The sequence below is a fragment of the Artibeus jamaicensis genome, unplaced genomic scaffold (assembly GCF_021234435.1).
Source record: "Artibeus jamaicensis isolate MK-2021 breed Jamaican fruit bat unplaced genomic scaffold, CSHL_Jam_final scaffold_833, whole genome shotgun sequence".
NCBI classification, from domain to species: domain Eukaryota; kingdom Metazoa; phylum Chordata; class Mammalia; order Chiroptera; family Phyllostomidae; genus Artibeus; species Artibeus jamaicensis.
The window spans coordinates 13,892,455-13,913,336 of NW_026522056.1; the positions used below are offsets into that span (position 1 = coordinate 13,892,455).

General features: G+C 39.4%; 1 protein-coding gene across 2 annotated transcripts in view; it reads left to right on the top strand.

Annotated features, from left to right (window-relative positions):
- Window positions 1-17,406, top strand: part of GTF2E2 (general transcription factor IIE subunit 2) — a 45,373-nt gene extending 27,967 nt beyond the window's left edge. Inside the window, exons 5-9 of one of the 2 annotated variants that reach the window (XM_037128888.2) lie at window positions 362-544; window positions 4,167-4,260; window positions 15,530-15,645; window positions 16,894-17,023; window positions 17,109-17,406. In XM_037128888.2, coding sequence (XP_036984783.2) covers window positions 362-544; window positions 4,167-4,260; window positions 15,530-15,645; window positions 16,894-17,013 — 513 coding nt within the window. In that variant the 3' untranslated portion in view covers window positions 17,014-17,023; window positions 17,109-17,406. Of the gene's footprint in view, window positions 1-361; window positions 545-4,166; window positions 4,261-15,529; window positions 15,646-16,893 lie in introns of both variants that reach the window. The other variant, XM_037128887.2, reaches the window with a different exon arrangement.
- The last annotated feature ends 3,476 nt before the right edge of the window (window positions 17,407-20,882 follow it).

Consider the following 20,882-nt stretch of genomic DNA (forward strand, 5'->3'; position numbering starts at 1 on the left):
CCAGTCACTTCGTTTATGTTAATAGATGTTGTATTGATTCTTTCCTCTTTGGTTTTCCAAAAGGAATATGAGTACAGCTTTCTTCAAACAGTTGTGATAAAATGATTTCTTTCTCATCCAAAGAATTTATGTAAATAATAAACCGTTTCCTTTATAAAAAGTGAGCACCATCTTGATCTCTATAGTACATTGTTTTGGATCCTGAATGTCCAGTATTATAGATCTGCTAGTTGATATTCATAAGATACTTTTAATTTGCCATTGTATTGGGGAGTGTATTTTTAAAATAATTAGTAGAACTTAAGAATGTATATATAAAGTTTCTTTTTGTTAACATATCCCAATTGTGTCACTGTTATAGGCATTAGTCAATAATCCCAAAATTGAAGTAATAGATGGGAAGTACGCCTTCAAGCCCAAGTACAACTTAAAGGACAAGAAAGCCCTGCTGAGGCTCTTAGATAAGCATGACCAGAGAGGCTTAGGAGGAATTCTTTTAGAAGACATAGAGGAAGGACTGCCCAATTCCCAGAAAGCTGTCAAGGTGACCTCTCTCTTCTTTCTATGCTTTTATATGATTTGAATTAGTAATGTCATTGGGGGGGTGGGGGAGGTGGTGGAGAGGGTATGGGGAGATAAATGGTAGTGGACAGAGACTTGACTTGGGATGGAGAACACCCAGCACAGTCTACAGGTGATGTGCTGTGGAACTGTGTGCCTGAAGCCCGTATCATTTTGTTAACCAGTGCCATCCCACTACCTTCAACAAAAAAGTAATGTCATCTTGGTTTTAAAAAGTAGTAAGAATTTTTTAATTTTCACTTTGAAAGCCTCCATTGTATATACTTGGGGTTGTGGTGAGGCAGTTGAGAATTTGGAAGTCCTGCTGCAGAGCAGGACAGAGCTTAGCCATTGTCGTAGCCATTGTCGTGTGCCTCTGACCACTTCCTGTTGTGGTGGCGGTGCGTGCGCTTGTTTGACTCTTTGGAATATTTCTGGAAGGTTCTCCTCAAGGCATAAGTGTTCCTCTCAGAAGTTTTTATGTTTGTATACGAGAACTACAGAGCTAGTAGACACTGTCAACGTGAGGAACCAGACACATTAAAACACAAAAACATCGGCTAATTAGCTGGGTGTTTGAGCTCCTAAAGGGACTGTCAGTAGGAGTCATAGAGGTTACATTTCCAGTTTGAATTTGGAACTCACCTGGAAAGGCTGCCAGTCTCTGTTTTTCACAGTTGATGATGATGGACGCTAACCTCTAAGTAGGGTCAGTCTTTTTGTTACCTGTAGAGTAGAACTGTCTCCCCTCCACCTCTCGGGAATTAAGTCACACGTTATGAGAATTTTTGGTGTGTCCTACATCCTGAGGCTATTTATATATTTTGTTAGCCTCTAGTTTGTTTGTTTTGTTCATCTAGTATCAAGTCCACTGACTTTTCTTCTTTACCTCTAATTTGTTAAGCCCAGTTGGTGAACTTTTATTTATTTAAGGTTTTTGTAAAGATTTTATTTATTTTTAGAGAGAGGGGAAGGGAGAGAGAAAGAGGGAGAGAAATATCAATGTGTGGTTGCCTCTCACATGGCCCCCACTGGGGACCTGGCTCACAACCCAGGCATGTGCTCTGACTGGGAATTGAACCGGTGACCCTTTGGTTCACAGCCCAGTGCTCAATCCACTGAGCTGCACCAGCCAGGGCAACTTTTTATTTTAGAGATTGTATCTTTTATTTCTACACTTTTTATTCTTTTATGGTTTGTTTCTTTGTCGAAAAATTTTTAATTCATTACAGGCTTATTTTCCATTATCTCCTTGAATGCAGTTTCTTATAGCTGCTTTATATCCTTCTTTTCTGATTTTATCCTGGGACCTGTCTGCACTGACTGTCTCTTGAGTTCGGGCCATGTTTTCCTGTTTCTTCATATATCTAATAAACTTGTTGCATATTGAATTTTGTGAACCATATGTATAAAGCCTCAGGATTTTTTTTTAAGGTTTTGTTTTTAGAAAGAGAGGAAGGGAGAGAGAAAGAGAGGGAGAAAAACATTGATCAGTGGCCTCTTGCACACCCCTACCCGGGGACCTGGCCTAGTGACCTTTTGGTTTGCAGGATGACTCCCAACCCACTGAGCCACAGCAGTCTGGGCAACTCAGGATTCTGTTTCATTGCTCCAGAGAATGCTTTTGTTTGTTTTGTTTTTAATTGGGTAGTTATCTTGACCAGACTCCACTCCAAATTGTCTTTTCTGCAGTGGGTGGAAGGCATAAGATCTGTTTTGTTCTTAGCTATTTTACTTTTTAAAAAAATATCCAGAGCTTATCGTAGTTTTCTGTGGGAGGGTTGGGTCCCTTAGGAGTAACTTGGCCATTGCTAGAAGCAGAACCCTTTTAATATTTTTAACTTAAAAGGGTCTAAACTTAACCTGCACAAATGTTGAAAATGTGACCAAAGTTTATAAATTGTGTACATTATAGCATGTTAAAACATAGCACGTTATAGCTGGATTTTAGCGTAACGGTCAAGAGTGCTAGGTGCACTTCCTGCTCTGTTCTTTCTTTCCCATTTTCATGTATTATTACTATGCAGTAGACTTTTCATTGCATTCTAAAGTAGAACAGTGCTGTAAACTGATAATTGCTTATTCTATTTCAAACAATTTTGTGGTGTAAGTTACTTCAACACCTTATCTTCAGTGGCTCTGTTCCCTAAGGATTAGAGATGAAGGGGTGGTAAAAAGCATGCAGTCTATGTCATTTTCAGGCGGGATTGTTTCAGAATTGCTTGAAACTCAATTTTTATTCTGTTCTTACCACCTGGGTCCAATGAAGTTTGTTTTATTATTTTAAAAAGTATTTTGTCATGTCATGAATAATTTACGTAAGAATAAAGGGATGATGAAAAACAGCTTAACTAGAAATTTTAATAAGGATTTAGTATAGTGCCCTGGCTAGCATGGCTCAGTTGGTTGGAGTGTCAACCTGTAACCAAAAGGTTGCGGGTTCAATTCCCAGTCAGGACACATGCCTGGGTTGTGGGTTCGAGCCTGGTCTGAGTGTGTACAGGAGGCAGCCAGTTGATGCTTCTCCTTCACATCAGTTTCCCTTCCTTTCTCTAAAAAAAGCAATGAAAAAAATGTCCTCGGTGAGGATTAAAGAAAAAAACTTAGCAGAGCAAACCTCTGTATCAAGTATGTTGTGGCAAACACATGTCAAGAAGATGGAAATATATGTCCTCTTAGCGAAGGGAGGTAGCAGAGGGTCTTACCACATAAATTGTGCAATGAAGTCCTTCCTGTTGAATAACTAACTGGATAAAAATATTTTATTTCCTTAGATATATCTTGTTTACTTGTTGATCCTGTAGCTTGAGAGTATTCATCTGTGGTATTGTCATTTAAATACTCATAGTTGGAGACTATTTCTGCGATGAATTTTACTGTCATCGTTAGAGTCCAGAGTGTGCTTGCAGGCTTTTTGCATTTTTGTTCTCATGCATTAATAATAGTGAAATATCTTGTGTCAGTGTTCTTGCCATTGCTCTGAGTAGTCGAAAATAATTTCTGAATTGTTTGCTGTGCTTTAAGAAAGCTAAAAGACAAAGACTCTTCGGTCTTTTATATCTTCTTGAGAGATGGTGTAATACTTTCGGCGATGGAATAAAAAAAACTGAAACATGGCTCTTTATTTCACTATTGCCTCACAGTCCTAGGTGATTTGATCATTCTTTCATTTTCTTATTTTAGCTTTTTAAAGCATTATTGGAAATAATTGAGATGTAATGAAGAAATAGCAAAATATTTCAAGGTTGAAGAAAAGTAAAAACACTAAGATCCTACTATTTTTCTTAGATTAATAGAAGGGTCCAATGAACCCAAATCATAATTGCCACATATACTGACTTTTATTCTGATTTTAAAAAATAAGTAAATTTTCTTTTTGTACTTTGGAAGGTGTCTAAGAATAAAAGTCTTAAATAGCAATCCTTAAAAATAGTCAGAACTGCTCAAGAAGGAAAGTCAAGCGCTAAAATTGGGTCTAGTGGACCCTGGTGGTGTACTGAGGGTTAAAAGAAATGGGACTTCGTTGTTGTAAAAAAAAAAAAGTGGTGGTGGTGGTAGTGAGGTAATTTGGAGAGTTAACTGAAAAAATTTTCTTTATCTTTAAGGCTCTAGGGGACCAGATACTATTTGTAAGTCGTCCTGATAAGAAGAAAATTCTTTTCTTTAATGATAAGAGCTGTCAGTTTTCTGTGGACGAAGGTAAGCCTTTTCTGTATGCGAACTTTCTTTAGTTTGCAAGTGTGTCACAAAATTTATAATATATTACAGTACTGCTTCTTATTTGTTTTTTAGCATTGTCATCTCTTAGAACAGAGTTACTAACTCCTAACATTCGTTCTCAGAATGCAGTTTGAAAGTTTCTGTTCATTGCACTTGCAGTCATGGCATAGCAGCTTATGGTTTGCTATACTTTATAGCCCAGCTGTAGCAAAAGAGGAGTTTCCTGATTATTTTATTTCACAAATATTACTTTATCCTGACATGAAAGCTTGATGCAGGATGGGAAAGTAAATAAACTTTTGTTAGTAACTGATACTCTCAAGTAACTTACTATTTTGATTATCAAATTAGATAAAGAGATTATTTTTTTCCTTTTTAATGGGAACTAGAGGTCTTTCTGAAGCAGTGGAACGAACAAAATAATACAGAGAATTTGCTCTGTGTTCTAGTGTTAAATCACCACACTTGTAAGCTTTATAGTAACAGAAAGGATGGGATCAGATCAGTGGGATTTTTGCCTTCACTGACAGATGCCTCAGTGCCATTTATGCAACCCATTGCATCCCGGACCAGTGTGTCATGGTTGTTGGGTGTCATCTCAGAGAGTGCACAATCGCCAGTTGATTCCCCCTCGGGGCGCGCGCCTGTGTTGTGGGTTTGGTCCTGGTTGCGGCGCCCAGGAGAGGCCCCAGTCGGTGTTTTCTCTTGCACGTTGATAATTCTCTCCCTCTCTTTCATTCTCCCTTCTCCTCTCGCTGAAAATAAATTAATAAATTATAAAAAGCATTGGAAAGTCTTGAACAATTTTTAGAAAGCATAGTTTTGTATAAAGTTATTATGGTTTTATGAAAAATATCACAATTATCAGAACTTTATGGAAAGTTTTAGTTTTCTCCATTTTATATGTAATTTTTCCCTGTTAAATTATTGAAAAGAAATACAATTTTAACATAAATTAGAAAAATTAAAGTTACACCAGTATTTTGGAATGTATATTTTCAGAAAGATTTTTTTGTTGTAATTATAGAATTGGATATAAGCTACATGTGTGTTGTCTTCTACTTAAATGAGTGATACCTATATTTTGAATTTTAGTTACTGTTTCATATATTTTCCTGCACCGTTTTTGGTTTAAAACGGTCCTGACGTTTTTAGTTTAAGAAGTATATCTATGGTCATTGTAACATATCACTCGTGGTCATATTAATTTACTTGCAGTCCAGCTTTATCTCATATTACTATCTTAACACCTGTACCTTTTAAGAAAATTGATATATTTTGGCCCATTCTTTTACTTTATACCTGCCTTCTGTTTTAGATATTTTCTTTGTAGAGGGCATACAGTTGGTTTTAGTCTTCTGAGTCAGTTCTGAGTGTCAATTTATATATTATCTTACCGTATGATGTATTCTCCTTATTACTTGGAAATTGATTTGGGGGGAGGTATTGATATAATTATATATAATTATAATTATATTGATACAATATAAAATTGATATTTTATATATATGGGGAACAAAAAACTATTTATAAAAAGTTGTATGTTTAGTCTTACATGTTTAAGCTTCAGTCACCTTCAAAATACTGTCCATTTGATGCAGTACACCTAGAGAGACTTTCCCTCCCTGCTCAGAACAGTTTTTAAACTCACAGATTTTGGTGTGTTTTAGTGCTTCTGTCATTTTTGTTTCACCTCTTCCACATGGGCAAAACATTTCCCTTTGAGTACTTTTTCATCCAGAGAAATAAAAAAAGTCTGGTATCTCTGAATGTGTTTGTGGTCAAATGGCAGCTGGTGTTGAAGGCTCAGCTGGACTGGACGCCCAGGATGGCTTGCAGCTGCTGGCTTGGCTGAGCACTTGGTTGGGCTTCTCACAGAAATGGGGCTGGTTCCTGAGAGGGGATGTCCCAAGAGTGGGCATCCTTGGAGTCTAGATTACTGTTTATTGTAAAAGGATGTAACTCAGGAACAGCCAGGTGGCATGGATGCACAGGGCAAAGTATGTGGGAAGGGGCAGGGATCTTCCCTGGTCTCAGAGCATGCCATTCTCCCCACATCTTCATGTGAACACTACCCCAGCAGCTCCCACAAATTAGTAGTATCTTGTTATATTCCTCACTTATTTTGCTAAATGTGGGGGATTATTGATGTAAGAAACATCTAAACCTATAGAGAACTTTTATCAGAATTTGTTTGAGACAGAGGATATACCTGGAAACAAGACCTGAGTACACATAAAATGCTTCCAAGAAATGACAGTTTGCAGCAGCTTTTATGCATTTGGAACTAAGGAAGATTACATGAAGGTGGGAGAAAGCAAGGGGTGGGAGGGATTGGATTCTAAGGTAGTTAACAAGATACTGTGCCCTCTTGAGGGAGGTCACACTTTAGAAGGAAGGGTCTGAAAAGAGAACTGTCAGAGGTGTGTTAACCTGGGTGCACAGAATCAGTGGGCAGGGCTTGCTGAAGACAAAGCTAAAGCCTTTTACTAAAGTTATGTGGCTAGCCACCATGACCTGCCCAGTTAGGAATTCATGATCAGATCACCCTGTGAGGTTACTTTCCATGGAATCCTTTTTTTTCTTTCCGTCCACTATGTGGTAGTTACAAATGGAAATACAGATCTGGTGCATTGGTAACTTATATGTCATAATTTATGCTTTTCATAAGTATGATAAAGAATTCTTCGTAAAGATCTAGAAAATACAAAATGCAACTTTTCTGTTATTTACAAAGGTTAATCATACTATATTGTATGTACATTACACATTGTATGTTTCTAGAAAATCCAGTGTGTTTTAAAACATTATAAAAAGATTTTTTATGTAAAACAGATTCTAGGTTCAGTTTATTATTGTAAATTGGTATTTTTCATTATCTGTATACCTTCCAGGAAAGATGTTTGGGAGGAAGCAGGGTTTTTCAGCCTTGGCAGTATTGATATTTTGAGCTGAATGATTTTTGATGCTGGGCTTGTCACTGTGCACTACAGGATGTTTAGCAACATCCCTGGCTTCTTGAGATGCAGTAGCGTACTCTCTTTTCAGTTTTGACAGTCAGAAATGATTCTAGACCTTACCAGAGGTTCACTAGGGAGAACATCACCAGGGTTGAGAACTCTATTAAAGGTGCATCTTATGTTTATAAGATAGAGGAAAATTAACTACATTGTTTTCACCCTTTTTCATGCATTTTTACATTGAGCACATTCATTGATAAAAGGGATCTTAACATGAATAGAGTTTCTGCCCTTGAGCTTATAGGCTGAGGAGGAAATGACTTGGGGACACAGGTAGTACATCATGTTGCATATTGTTATTGAGGTGTCCATGCAGTGCTGTACGGTCCTGTGGAGAACAGCCACCGACAAGAACCTCGGGAGGAAGTCATTGTTCTTGTAGTTGAAAGTGTCAGTATTGCATAAAGCACTAATTTTTAAAAACTGTGCTTCTGTTGATTGTGGAAAGTATGTTTCCAGAGAAGTCCCACTGGAAGTTGATGCGTATCTTAACATTTGTCTATTTTTCTTTTTCTGTCTTTTTTCTATTTTACTCCTCACAGTGCTTTGTCTAGATTATATCAATAGATTTTTTGTTTTAGCCCACTAGGTGGCAGTCTTAGCTATAAAGAAGAAATCTTGTGAGCAAGCTTTCAGTCTTAGAAGAGTCATCCTTTATTCCATCTGTAATAGAAGCACATGTCCTAAAACAGGTATAGCATAAGTAGGGAGAGGGTTTATTATGTAGTAACGAACACAGAGTAGTTGGACCTAGTTATATGTCCCGTTTTTTAAGGTTGCCAATCAGATGAGTTTATGAAAAAAATTTTTTTTTCCATTACAGTTTAATCCTCTTATGCCCCCTCCCCCTCAGTCACTACACTGTTGTCCATGTCTCCTTTTTCTTTTTGTTTAATCTTTTTATCCTGTAACCTCCCCCTACCTCCTTAGTTGTCATCCTGCTCCCTATGAGTCTGTCTCATTTTGCTTGTTAGTTCAGTTTGTTCATTAGATTCCACATATGAGGGAAATGATGTTGGTCTCTGGCTTATTTCACTTAGCATAATGCTCTTTTTATTTTCATATCGTCTGTTGTTCAAGCACAGTTGTCTCCATTTGCACCACATCATGCCTTCAACCCTCACCTACCCCTGCCTCCCACCCCCGCACCTACCCCATTTGGCTTTGTCCATGTGTCCTTTGTACATGTTCCTTGATGGCCCTAGCATAACATTCTCTGTCCACACTGTTGTAAAGGGTAAAATTTTTTTCTTTTGTACTGCTGAATGGTATTCCATCGTGTAAATGTCCCACAGATGAGGTTTAGCCACTCATTTATTGATGGACACTTGGGCTGCTTCCATATCTTGGTGATTGTAAATAATGCTGCAGTGAACATAGGGGTGCTTATGCTCTTTTGAATTAGTGTTTTGGGTTCCTTTGGATATATTCCCCAAAGTGGAATCACTGGGTCAAAAGGCAGATCCATCTCTAATTTTTTGAGGTATCTCCATACTGCTTTCCACAGTGTATTCCCCAGTCTGCATTCCCACCAACAGTGCAAAAGGGTTCCCCTTTCTCCACATCCTGGCCAGCGCTTGTTTGTTGATTTATTGATGAGAGCCATTCTGACAGGTGTGAGATGAGAGCTCATTGTGGTTTTCATATGCATTTCTCTGATGATTAGTGATAATGAGCATCTTTTCATATGTCTGTTCACCATCTGTATGTCCTCTTTGGAGAAGTGTCTATTCAGGTCCTTTGTCCAGTTTTTTAATTGGGTTGTTTGTTTTTTGATGTCAAGATTTGTAAGTTCTTTTTCTTTTTTATTTAATTTATTTTTTCTAAAGATTTTATTTATTTTTAGACAGAGAGGAAGGGAGAGAGGGAGAAAACCATCAATGTGTGGTTGCCTCTTGCACAATCCTATTGGGCACCTGGCCTGCAACCCAGGCATGTGCCCTGACTGGGAATCAAACTGTTGACTGTTTGGTTTGCAGTCCAGCACTGAATTCACTGAGCCACACCAGCCAGGGCTTTAAGTTCTTCATAAATTTTGGATAATGACCCCTTACCAGATGTATCATCATATATGTCCTCCCATTCTATGGCTTGTCTTTTTATTTTGTTGATGTTTTCCTTTGCTGTGGAAGAACTTTTTAGTTTGATGTAGTCCCATTTATTTTATTTTATTTTTTTTTGTTTCCCTTACCTAGGGAGTTATATCTGATAAGATATTGCTATGAGCAATGTCTGAGATTTTGCTGCCTTTGTTTTCTTCTATGATTTTTATGGTTTTGTGTTCTCACTAAGTCTTTGATCCATTTTGAATTTATTCTTGTGTGTGGTATAAGAGGGTGGTCTAGTTTCATTTTTCTGCATATATCCAATTTTCTCAACACTAATTATTGAATAAACTAACTTTAGCCCAGTGTATGTACTTTCTTCCTCTGTCGAATGTTAATTGATTATAAAAGTATGGGTTTATTTGTAGCTTCTCTGTTCTGTTCCATTGATCTATGTGTCTGTTTTTATGCCAGTACCATGCTGTTTCGTTAAATATGGACTCACAGTATAGTTTCATAATAGGTAGCGTGATGCCTCCAACTTTGTTGTTCTTTTGCAGGATCACTGTTGTTTTGTGGGGCCTTTTGTGGTTCCATACAACTAGATACGTGTCTTATTTCACAAAGGCATTTATTTAGTATTTCCTTAAATCAAAATCTTATCCACGTAGAGGAAGTATAAAATGCAGTGGTTGAGAGGATAGTCTGAGTAGTTAAACTGTAGGTTTATTAAATCTTAGCTCGTCTCTTTACTAGCTTAGGTAAAATACTTGTAGTAAACCCTCACTGTCTGAGAGTTCTTATCTATAAAATAGGAATAATGGTATCTGCACCTCTTGGTTCTTAGGAGGATTAAATGAGTTAATATAAATAAAAGTGATTAGAGCTTGGACTAGAACCTGGCATGTAGTAGGCATAACAGTAACAGTCATGTGATGTTAGCTGTTGCAGTTAACGTAGAAAATATGAAATATTCACCAAAATACTAGACATTTCAATCTTATTACCTCATTACTTAATCTACCTGTGCTTAGCTGTCTGGATATTGACTCATTGGATCTGTAGTTTTGCATTCGATTAGACAGATAGCAACAAACAGTCCCCTGAGCAGTCTGAGCCACATCCCCGTGGACACTCTGCAGTCACTTCGTGTTGGTCGGGGTTCCTGGTGACAGTCCGAGTTTTCCCTCATTGCTGGTAACATCTTCTTTTCTGCCTGGAGCTTAAACAGTTTCAACTTTATCCTTAGAAGTAGGACTCTTCCCAGTAGCTACTTCCTTGGGGCTGATTTGGGTCATTTTTTAAAATGTTTTTATGCTATTCTATTTTTGTTAATGTACTTTAAAACATTTTTGTGCTGTTCCACAGGTAGAAACTTAGTTTTTACTTTATTTTTTTTATATACTATTCCAAATAATGCTCAATTCTTGCACATCAGTGTATATGCACTTGCCTGTTGGTCTCCTTATTGTAGTTCTTTAAAAGTAGAATTGCTGAGCCCTGGCTGGTGTAGCTCAGTGGATTGAGCTCGGGCCTGCGAACCAGACAATCGAGGTTAGATTCCCAGTCAGGGCACATGCCTGGGTTGCAGGCCGGTTCCCAGCAGGGGATGCGCAAAGGGCAACCATACATTGATGTTTCTCTCCCCTTCTCCTTTCCTTCCCCTCTAAAGATAAATAAATAAATTTTTTTTTAAAGTAGAATTGCTGGGGCAAAACATAAGGCATATTTAAATTTTTTCAACAGCTTGCCTAATACTTAAAGTTTGAACAGGTTCTTTGGACCAGTTTACCTCCTCCCAGCAGCATATGAGAAGTATCCATTTTTTACCCTCACCAGCACTGGATGTTTTTAGTTGTCTTTGCCTGCCTCGTAGAAAATAAAGGTTATCTTGATTTTAATTTGTATTTTTTTCATTGTTTTTTTTTTAAATAAATTTTATTTAGTTATTTTTCAAGTACATTTTTATCTATTTCTCCCATCCCACACCCCCCGCCCAATTTTCATTGGTTTTATAGTACTAAAGGAGAACAGCTTATTCCTCTTAGTACTTCTGTCTATTGGGTGTTTTCTTTCCCCACATATATTAAAACGTAATTAGATTCGAGGTCCTCTGAGACCCTGCCTCTAAAAGTAGGCCTCCCTTTCAGTGTTCATCTTTAAGTATTTATGCAGCTGTAATACATTTACAGAGAGGATGTAATATTTAAACATTGCAACAGCATTGAGCTAAGAAAAGGCAGGGATTAAAGGAGAAATGTTTTATTGAAAAAAAAAATACAACGAAGAGTTCTGAATAATTTGAATACATCAGATTCAGGGATTTTGTTTTGAAAATACCTCCAGTGATATTTCTTTTAGCAAACGGAAGTTGAATTTTGTTTTAATATACTGGCAAGTCTCTTGTGCCATAAAAATTTGTGTTGTATATACAGAGTCTGGCACAAATAATGCCCCTTTTTAATTACAGAACCTTTTATTATAAAATCATAAGCATGTAATTCTGTAACTTATAACAATATCACACTCAAGCACACCATATGATATTTTAGGTGAGGTGTTCAAATTAAACTATAAATTATTACACCCATATACGCCCTACCAAGCACACTCAAGTAGGCATTACTTCTACCGGACCCTGTATATTTTGGTGGTATGTCAATGTACAGATTAGCTCTTTAGACCATTGCTCTCACTATTCTAGAAGGTATCGTTGACTTTGTGACTGTGTCATGAGAAGCCTCAAGTATATAAGCTCTGTATATATCAAGCAGAAAAGTCAAAGTAGTTTTAATTTTCAAGGAGCTGATTTTACAGTGCTGGTAACATAGAGATTTTGTAAAAAGTGTATTGAATAAAATTTACCATTCTGTAAAAGGTGTTTTTATCATGTATTTTTATAGTTTAATTGGTATACAATTATAACACTACTAAATTAATTAATATAATTTTTACATATTGATAGAATTTAACAAGTCATGCTTAAAATTGCAGAACTGTTCTTTTATATGTGATGTATTTCCTTCACTAGCTATGGTAAATTTGATGTTTAAAATTCTGGTTATGGTATACATTTTAAAACAATTTTGCGTGCTTTCTTAGAATTAGAAAAATGTTTTTGTTGCTGTCTGGGAAGTTTAACCTGAAGCTATTTTCTGTCATATACCTACAGCAAGCAGAGCTAGGCACACTGTTTTTAAAGTTTGGCTAAAGAGCAGGCAGTTGGGACTTGGGGCTTTCACACAGAATGAACAAGGCACTGTGCCCACCCCACGGCAACAATAGCAGTGACCCCAGGCAGCTGCACAGGTCAGGTCTTCCTGAATCCAGCAGAGACCTGAGGTTGCAGGGCCACTGCCTCACCCGAAGTCTAAGTAAGGAAAGGCAGACACTTCTAAGAAAAGATGGAATGGAAGGTCTTGTTTACCTGCCACACCCAAAATGAACACTGCTCAGAAGACTTTGGTTGAATTTTTTAATGAAGTGCTAAAGGCTTAGTGTAAAGTAGCAAGAGAATATAGAACCTCTGGGGTCTGCAGACACATGGGGATTTGCACCCACCTCCACAGACTTTATTTGAAAATGAACTTCCATCCTAAACACAGGTATGGCTGGAGGAATTTAAAACCTGTGGTGCATTATGGGTAACTATGGCCATAACAAATTCCAAACCAAGCTCATGTCCTGACAGTAAATGACCCTCTGCACACAAAAGATCTAGCAGAAGGAAAGGCGTGCCCCGATCCAGGCACGAAAACTGTTCACTGCACTCCCTGCTGTCCTACAGAGGATATCCTGCTTTCAAAAAAAAATGCATAAAAAGAAATGGGAAAGCAGTGTACTTTCAAGGCAAAGGAATTGACAGAACCATATTCGTAGACACTTTAGATATTGGAGCTCTCTCACATGCAATTGAAAATAGCTGATTAATGTGGTAAGTCCTCCAGTAGGAGAGGCATACAACATGCATGATCAGGTAGGATATTTTGGCATAAGAGATAAACATAACAAAATCAAATGACAGTTCCATAAATGAAAATCACAGTAACAGGAACAAAGAATGTCTTCAATAAGGTTGTCAGTAAACTTGGCATAACCAAGGAAAGAATCTTTAAACTTGAAGATAGGCCAGTGCTAATGATCTAAACTGAAATACAAAGAGGAAAACATGAAAAAATAAGAGCATCCATTAGCTTTGAGATACTGTAAAGTGTTCTGAATGTGTAATTAAAAATCTCAGGAGAAGAGAAAGAGAATGGGACAGAAAAAAATGCTGTAATGGCTAAGAACTTTCCAAAATTAGTGATAGACAACAAACCCAGAGAATACCTGAAACCCAGAGAATACCTGAAACAAGGTAATTGCTTAACACAACAGAAAAGCATATCATATCCAAACTGCTGGCGAATGAAGATGACAGTGTTGAAGGTGGAGGAAAAAGCTGCTCCTTTGGAACAGTGCAGACCAAAAGCAGCGCAGTGCTATATTTTAAGGGCCAAAAGGGAAAAACTTTTAAACTGAGAATTTTATAGTCAGCAAAAAGTCTTTCAAAAATGAAGGAGAACTGCTTTCAAAGTAACACTCTCAACATTACAGAACGAGAGAATTCATTGTCCTGGAAACACTAAGGACGTTCTTCAGGCAGAAGGGATGTGGTACTAGACAGTAACTTGGGTCCATGCAAATAAGTGAGAGTGCTCTAAATGGGGTAGATGAAGGCAAATAGGAAGTGCATGGTTTTCTACCCCGAAAATGTTAAATATTTAATTGTTCTGAAAGATAGCTGCTTAAAACAAAAATATTAGAAATATGTTTTTGCCCTGGCTGACATAGCTCAGTGGATTAAGTGCAGGCTGCGAACCAAAGTGTCACTGGTTCGATTCCCAGTCAGGGCACCTGCCTGGGTTGCAGGCCAGTTCCCCACTTGGGGGCACACAAGAGGCAACGACACATTGATGTTTCTCTCCTTCCCTTCCTCTCTCTCTCTAAATATAAATAAAAATAATATCTTTAAAAATATATGTATATTTTGTGTTTAGCACATAAGTAATAGTAAAACTGACGACAACAATAGCTCAGAGGGCAGGAGGGAGTATACTGTAACATCTTTACATGTGAGCAGTGTAATTTACTTGAAGTTGGAACGACACGGGAACTCAAGCTTCAACCCCCCCCCACACACACATACACACACATAATAAAAAAGAGTAACTTTTTAAAAAGGAGTTATCTATTTTTAGAGAGAGAGAAAGGGAAGGAGGCGGGGTGGGGGTACGAGGGATCAATATGTGGTTGCCTCTCACACAGCACCTACTGGGGACCTGGCCTGCAACCCAGGCATGTGCCCTAACTGGGAATCGAACTGGTGACCCTTTCGTTCCCAGGCCCACGCTCAATCCACTGAACTACACCAGCCAGGGCCCAAGTGTAACTTCTGACTCCCCCAAAACATAGCTACTGATACCCTACTATTGACTAGAAGCCTTACTGATAATATAAGTAGTTGACATATACTCTGTATATGTGTTACATACTGTATTCTTACAATTAAATAAGCTAGAAAAAAGAAAATGTTAAGAAAATTATATGGTTTGTCTGCATGTTTTTGCAAATTGTTGGAAATCTCAAAGTTTTTCTAATGTATTTAATTGAAAAGAATTTGTGTCTAAGTGGACCCGGGCCGTTCAAACCCATGTTGTTCAAGGGTTGGCTGTGACCTGTTTCAGCTCCTCGTTTCAGCATAAAACTGGTTCCCATGGTCCCTATGCATCTTTTACCAGTAGGAGAAGAAATGGAGTGTACTGAGCTCAGGGGAGATGAGCAGGGATTTGAACTGTGTCAATGGAAGGAACTGATTTTTGGAATAAAAGGAGAGTGTCGAGTGCCTCTCCTCCCCAGGAAAGCAGGGAGGGAGGCCTTATGCACATGGCCCTTCATTTACCAGACTCTCAAAGTAGAAGATTACCCATCTGGTCTGCAAGATTGCAGATCGAGTTCTCAGGCCCTTCTGCTGCTCATTGTCCAGAATTTGAAAGTTGTTTTACTTCCTTTGTTTTTATAATGAAATCTCAGATGTGCTGTTGTAGGCTGGAGGGGGTTATATTGAAGCCTGAATTTTAATCACTGAGGTGCAGTAGTTTGTAAACATCTGTTGTACAATTAACTACTGTCTTATTGGTACAGAGTTTCAGAAACTGTGGAGGAGTGTCACTGTGGATTCAATGGACGAGGAGAAAATTGAAGAATATCTGAAGCGACAGGGTATTTCTTCCATGCAGGAATCCGGACCAAAGAAAGTGGTATGTAATCGCTAGAAAGAAATGCCCTCCTCTGTTCTTTGAACTGTTAGCCCGCCTTCCATTCTCTCTGAAGAACCAGTAGTCAGTGCTCCCTCTCAGCTTTTCCTGTGCCCTAATCCACTGGTCTTGGTCCGTCGCAACCCAGATCAGCATGTGCTTATGGAGGGCCAGCAGGTCTCTGCCGTCAAGTGCTGCTCCCCAGGCATGTAAGAGTTTTCCCCGTCTGACTGTCCCTGTCCTAGCGGTGTCTGCTCTTAGGCTCCAGCTGCTCTGAACTTGGCCAGTTGCTCACATATTCACCTCCCGGTCCTGTTCTTGGCCTTTAAGGCTTCAGTTGTGCACCTTCTCCATGCCCCGCTCCAGTGAGCTCTGTAGTATTGGTGCCTGGCTCTCGCTTAGTCCTGATCACACTGAATTGTCATTGCTGACTTTCAGATCCCTTTGGAACCAGAGAATACTGTCTTTGTAGTGCTAAATCCTGTTCTGAGGAGGGGTTCCTAGTGGAATGAAGACCTGTGAAGTTGTCTGTACCAGCCAGTCAGCTAACTGTGTTAGTCCAAGGGCAAAGCCTGGATGAGGAGTAGTTCACCAGCTCTCTAGACTCTAGCTGCTGTACCTCTCTCTTCTCCTTGTCTGCCATCAGGCTGTGTAACTTGCCTTCTTTGTGACTGTGTATATTTTCAGTGAGTTTTTAGGACTCCTTAAAAAAAACTGGCTACCAGTGATCTCCATGAAATTAGTATAATAGCAGCACTTTATGGTTTTCTGTCATTGTTTAGCTTATCGATTTTTATCATGTAGTGTTAAAATTTCAGGTATTGGAAAGAATAGAGAATTATAATTACAAATGTCTGTGTGTCCACCCACTTCCCAATTTTGCCATATCTCTGTGTGTTGTCCTATTCTGATCTTTTTCTTATTGGTGGTGATGGATATATTTTTAAACCAGATGATAGTGATGAAAAAATCAAAGCATTGCTACCTCTCTTTGTATCTCCTTAGTGTCTAGAATAGTTCCGGGAAGTTTTTGTGCCAGTCCATTTACTCTAGGTAGAGACATACCCAGGGTCATAACCGAAAGCACTGGTTCCTGTTTGTGGCTGGGAGCATGCTGTGGACTGGTGTGTGTGAGTTGGGCAGCAGAACTGGTCAGATACTCTTGCTGCTGCTTTCTGGGCATCCTTAGCAGGTCCTTACTGCATTACCGCTTTGAGTATCTGTCGTTTCTGTTTTTACCTTTTCCCGTAGGCACCTATTCAGAGAAGGAAAAAGCCTGCTTCCCAGAAAAAGCGACGGTTTAAGACTCATAACGAACACATGGCCGGAGTGCTAAAGGACTACTCGGACATTGCTCCTGGCAAACAGTGAAGTTTTGTAGGTGAGCAAAGAGTTACAAATACGAAGTCAAGGTCTGTCTTGTAGATACTGGGATTTGAAGACTGTCTTCCCATTCTACTTCCTAGGACTGAGGAGAGCAGCAGTTCAGGTAACAGAACAAGTACACATCACCGAACTCGAAGCTTACTTCCATTGACTAGGCCGCTGAGAAATGTGGTTCCATGTTAACCTGGGACTTCCTGGGGGAAGGACATTTAGCCTGGCATGCAGGTGTCTTTGCTGTTTATCTCTGCTTCTGAGCGGTTCCTGGTTCCATTTTTCCTTTTGTTCCTTTAGAACAAGTTTGCGGATAGTCTTGAATGCCATATTTGTTTATTTCAGAATAACATATTTATAATAAAATCATTGCAGAAGGAGCTGTAAGATGTTGGTGAATTCAGTTGGTTTCTTTGCGTTCTTGGCAATGGTCGTTGGCAGCTCTGGTCTTCAACGCCCACAGAGTGTGGGTTTGGGACGTTGTTAGAGACCGTGATCTGTGCTACATTGCTGGGCACCTGGGTTTCACAGTTGGAACACAGGTGTGCCTTTTATATTAGCAAGTGAAGCAATAAAGATATACTACATGTGATTTTCTAATACTTTCTTTTAAAAGGATAAATCAGTGTTTAGCCTCTTGGATTTGCAAGTCATTGTCTCATGCCATCAAAGATGGATGGAGTTGTCTTGGCAACCTGAATATCAGCTTTACATCCCACCCTCAAGGAGCTTGACTTTGAGGTCCTTCTGGTGGGGGGTGTCCTTATCTCCTCATCACTGGCTAAGCTCAAGAGAGCTGTTATCAAGTACATGGGTTCTTAAGAGTCGTGATGCCTCACAGGAAATCTCTGTGGTCGTTGCAGCCTTCTGTGGCGAACTGCCATTTTTCTTCTATTAATGTTGTGGTCTGTAGTGGTTCCTTGGGTTGGTTGTTACAGTCCTTATATCATAAATTGAAATTGTAGTGGATTATAAAAACAAGGTTTGTTGTTCTCAAAAAAGGTGTCACTGTAACCTGAAACAGTAAGTACTTTGTGCACATGACAAGGAGTCCTTTTTATTTTGTTTAAAAATATTTTATTTTTTCTGGTATTACAGTCCTCCCAGTTTTTCTCCCTTTCCCCCCTTCTCCCCAGCCCTGCCCCCACCCATAGTCAGTAGCCATGCCACTGTCCGAGGGTCATGCTTATGTTTTCTGACTAATCCTTTCACCTTCTTTCAACTAGTTCTCCCTGCCCACTCTGCGCTTAGAGCTGTCGGTCTGTTCCATGTTTCTGTGCCTCTGGTTCTGTTCTGCCTATTAGTCTATTTTGTTCATTAGATTCCACTTATAAGTGAGATCACATGGTATTTGTCTTTCATTGACTGGCTTATTTTACTCAGCACAATAGTCTCCAGTTCCATCCAGGCCGTGGCAACACTAAGAATTCCTTCTTTTTTTTACTACCGCATAGTATTCCATTGTGTACATATACCATAGTGTTTTTTTTTTGTTTTTTTTTTTTTAATATTTTATTTATTTATCTTTAGAGGGGAAGGGAAGGAGAGAGGGAGAGAAACATCAATGTATGGTTGCCTTTCATGCGTCCCCTGCTGGGAACTGGCCTGCAGGGAACTGGTCTGCAACCCAGGCATGTGCCCTGACTGGGAATTGAACCGCGATTGTCTGGTTTGCAGGCCCACGCTCAATCCACTGAGCTACACCAGCCAGGGCCCATACCATAGTTTTTTAACCACTTATCTACTAATAGGCACTTGGATAGTTTCCAAATCTTGGTTATTGTAAATAACACTACTGTGAACATAGGGGTACATATAGTCTTTTGAAGTATAGTTTGGAATTCCTTTTTTTTAACGTTTTATTTATTTATCTTTAGAGGGGAAGGGAAGAAGGAAAGAAATATCAATGTATGGTTGCCTCTTGTGTGTCCCCCTGTGGGAACTGGCCTGCAACCCAGGCATGTGCCCTGACTGGGAATTGAACCTCGATCCCTTAGTTTGCAGGCCCACGTTCAATCCACTGAGCTACACCAGCCAGGACCCTTTTTTAATTCTGGAGAGGGGAACTGCTTACTGTTTTCCATAGTGGCTGTACCAGTCTGCATTCCCACCAACAGTGCACTAGGGTTCCCTTTTCTCCACATCCTTGCCAGCACTTGTTTATTGATTTATTTATTATGGCCATTCTGACCAGTGTGAAATGGTATCTAATTGTGGTTTTAATTGGCATCTCTCAGGTGGCTAGTGATGCTGAGCATTTTTTCATATGTCTATGTGCCATTTGTATGTCCTCCTTGGAGAAGTGCCTATTTAGGTCCTTTGCCCATTTTTTAAAAATCTGTTTTATTAATTATGCCATTACAGTTCTATTTCCCCCTTTCATTCCCCTCCACCCTGCACACACCCCCTCCCCCACCATCCCCCCTTTAGTTTATCTCAAGTTCTTTAGATTCTATATTTCCCGCACTATTCTTGCCCTCCCCTCTATTTTCTACCTATCATCTATGCTACTTCTGTACCTTCTGTACCTTCTCCCCTCTTCTCCTCCTCCCACTCCCCTGTTGCTAACCCTCCATGTGATCTTCATTTCTATGATTCTGCTCCTGATCTAGCTGTCCTCTTAGTTTGCTTTTGTTTTAGTTGTGGTTCTTATTAAACTGTGAGTTTGCTGTCCTTTCACTGTTCATCTTTTTTATCTTCTTTTTCTTAGGTAAGTCCCTTTAACATTTCATATAGTAAGGGCTTGGTGATGATGAACTCCTTGAATTTGATCTTATCTGAGAAGCACTTTATCTGCCCATCCATTCTAAATGAAAGCTTTGCTGGATAGAGCAATCTTGGGTGTAGGTCTTTGGATTTCATGACTTGGAATACTTCTTTCCAGCCCCTTCTTGCCTATAAGGTCTCTTTTGAGAAATCCACTGACAGTCTGATGGGAACTCCTTTGTAGGTGACTGTCCCTTTATCTCTTGCTGCTTCTAGGATTCTCTCCTTCATTTTAATCTTGGCTAATGTAATGACGATGTGCCTTGGTGTGTTCCTTCTTGGGTCCAACTTCTTTGGGACTCTCTGAGCTTCCTGGATTTCCTGGAAGTCTATTTCCTTTGCCAGATTGGGGAAGTTCTCCTTTATTATTTGTTCAAATAAGTTTTCCGTTCGTGGCTGTTCCTCTTCCCCTTCTGGTACCCCTATAATTCTAATGTTGGAATGTTTAAAGATGTCCTGGAGGTTCCTAAGCATCTCCTCATTTTTTTGAATTCTTGTTTCTTCATCCTTTTCTGTCTGGCCATTTTCTTCCTCCTTCTGGTCCACTCCATTGATTTGAGTCCCAGTTTCCTTTCCATTACTATTGGTTTCCTGTGTATTTCCATTCATTTCAATTAGTTTAGCCTTCATATGTTCCTCTAATTTGTGACTGAAATCAACCAGTTCTGTGAGGATCCTGATCACCAGTGTTTTGAACTGTGCATCTGAAAGGTTGGCTGTTTCTTCGTCGCTTCAATTTATCGGCTCTGGGGCTCTGAGTTATTTTTATCTGTTTATGCCTGTTAAGTATGAGGAGCAGAGCCTTAGGTGTTCACCAGGGTGGGGCCATGCAGGTCACTGGTTTGTGATGCTGTATGTGGGGGTGGGTCAGAGAGAGGCCACCCAGGTCGCTGGTTTGTGACACTGTAGGTGGGGGTGGGATCAGAGAGGGACAATGGCAGTCCCCTCTGCCGCTTTCTGCCACTGGGGCCTGCCCAGTCTGTCTCATCGCTCGCTCCTTCACCAGTTTATCTGCGCACGAATGTGTAACCATGGTTAGCCCTCAGTGGGTCTGCCCCCTACTCCACACCTGGGATCTGCCCACAGTTGCTGGCGCA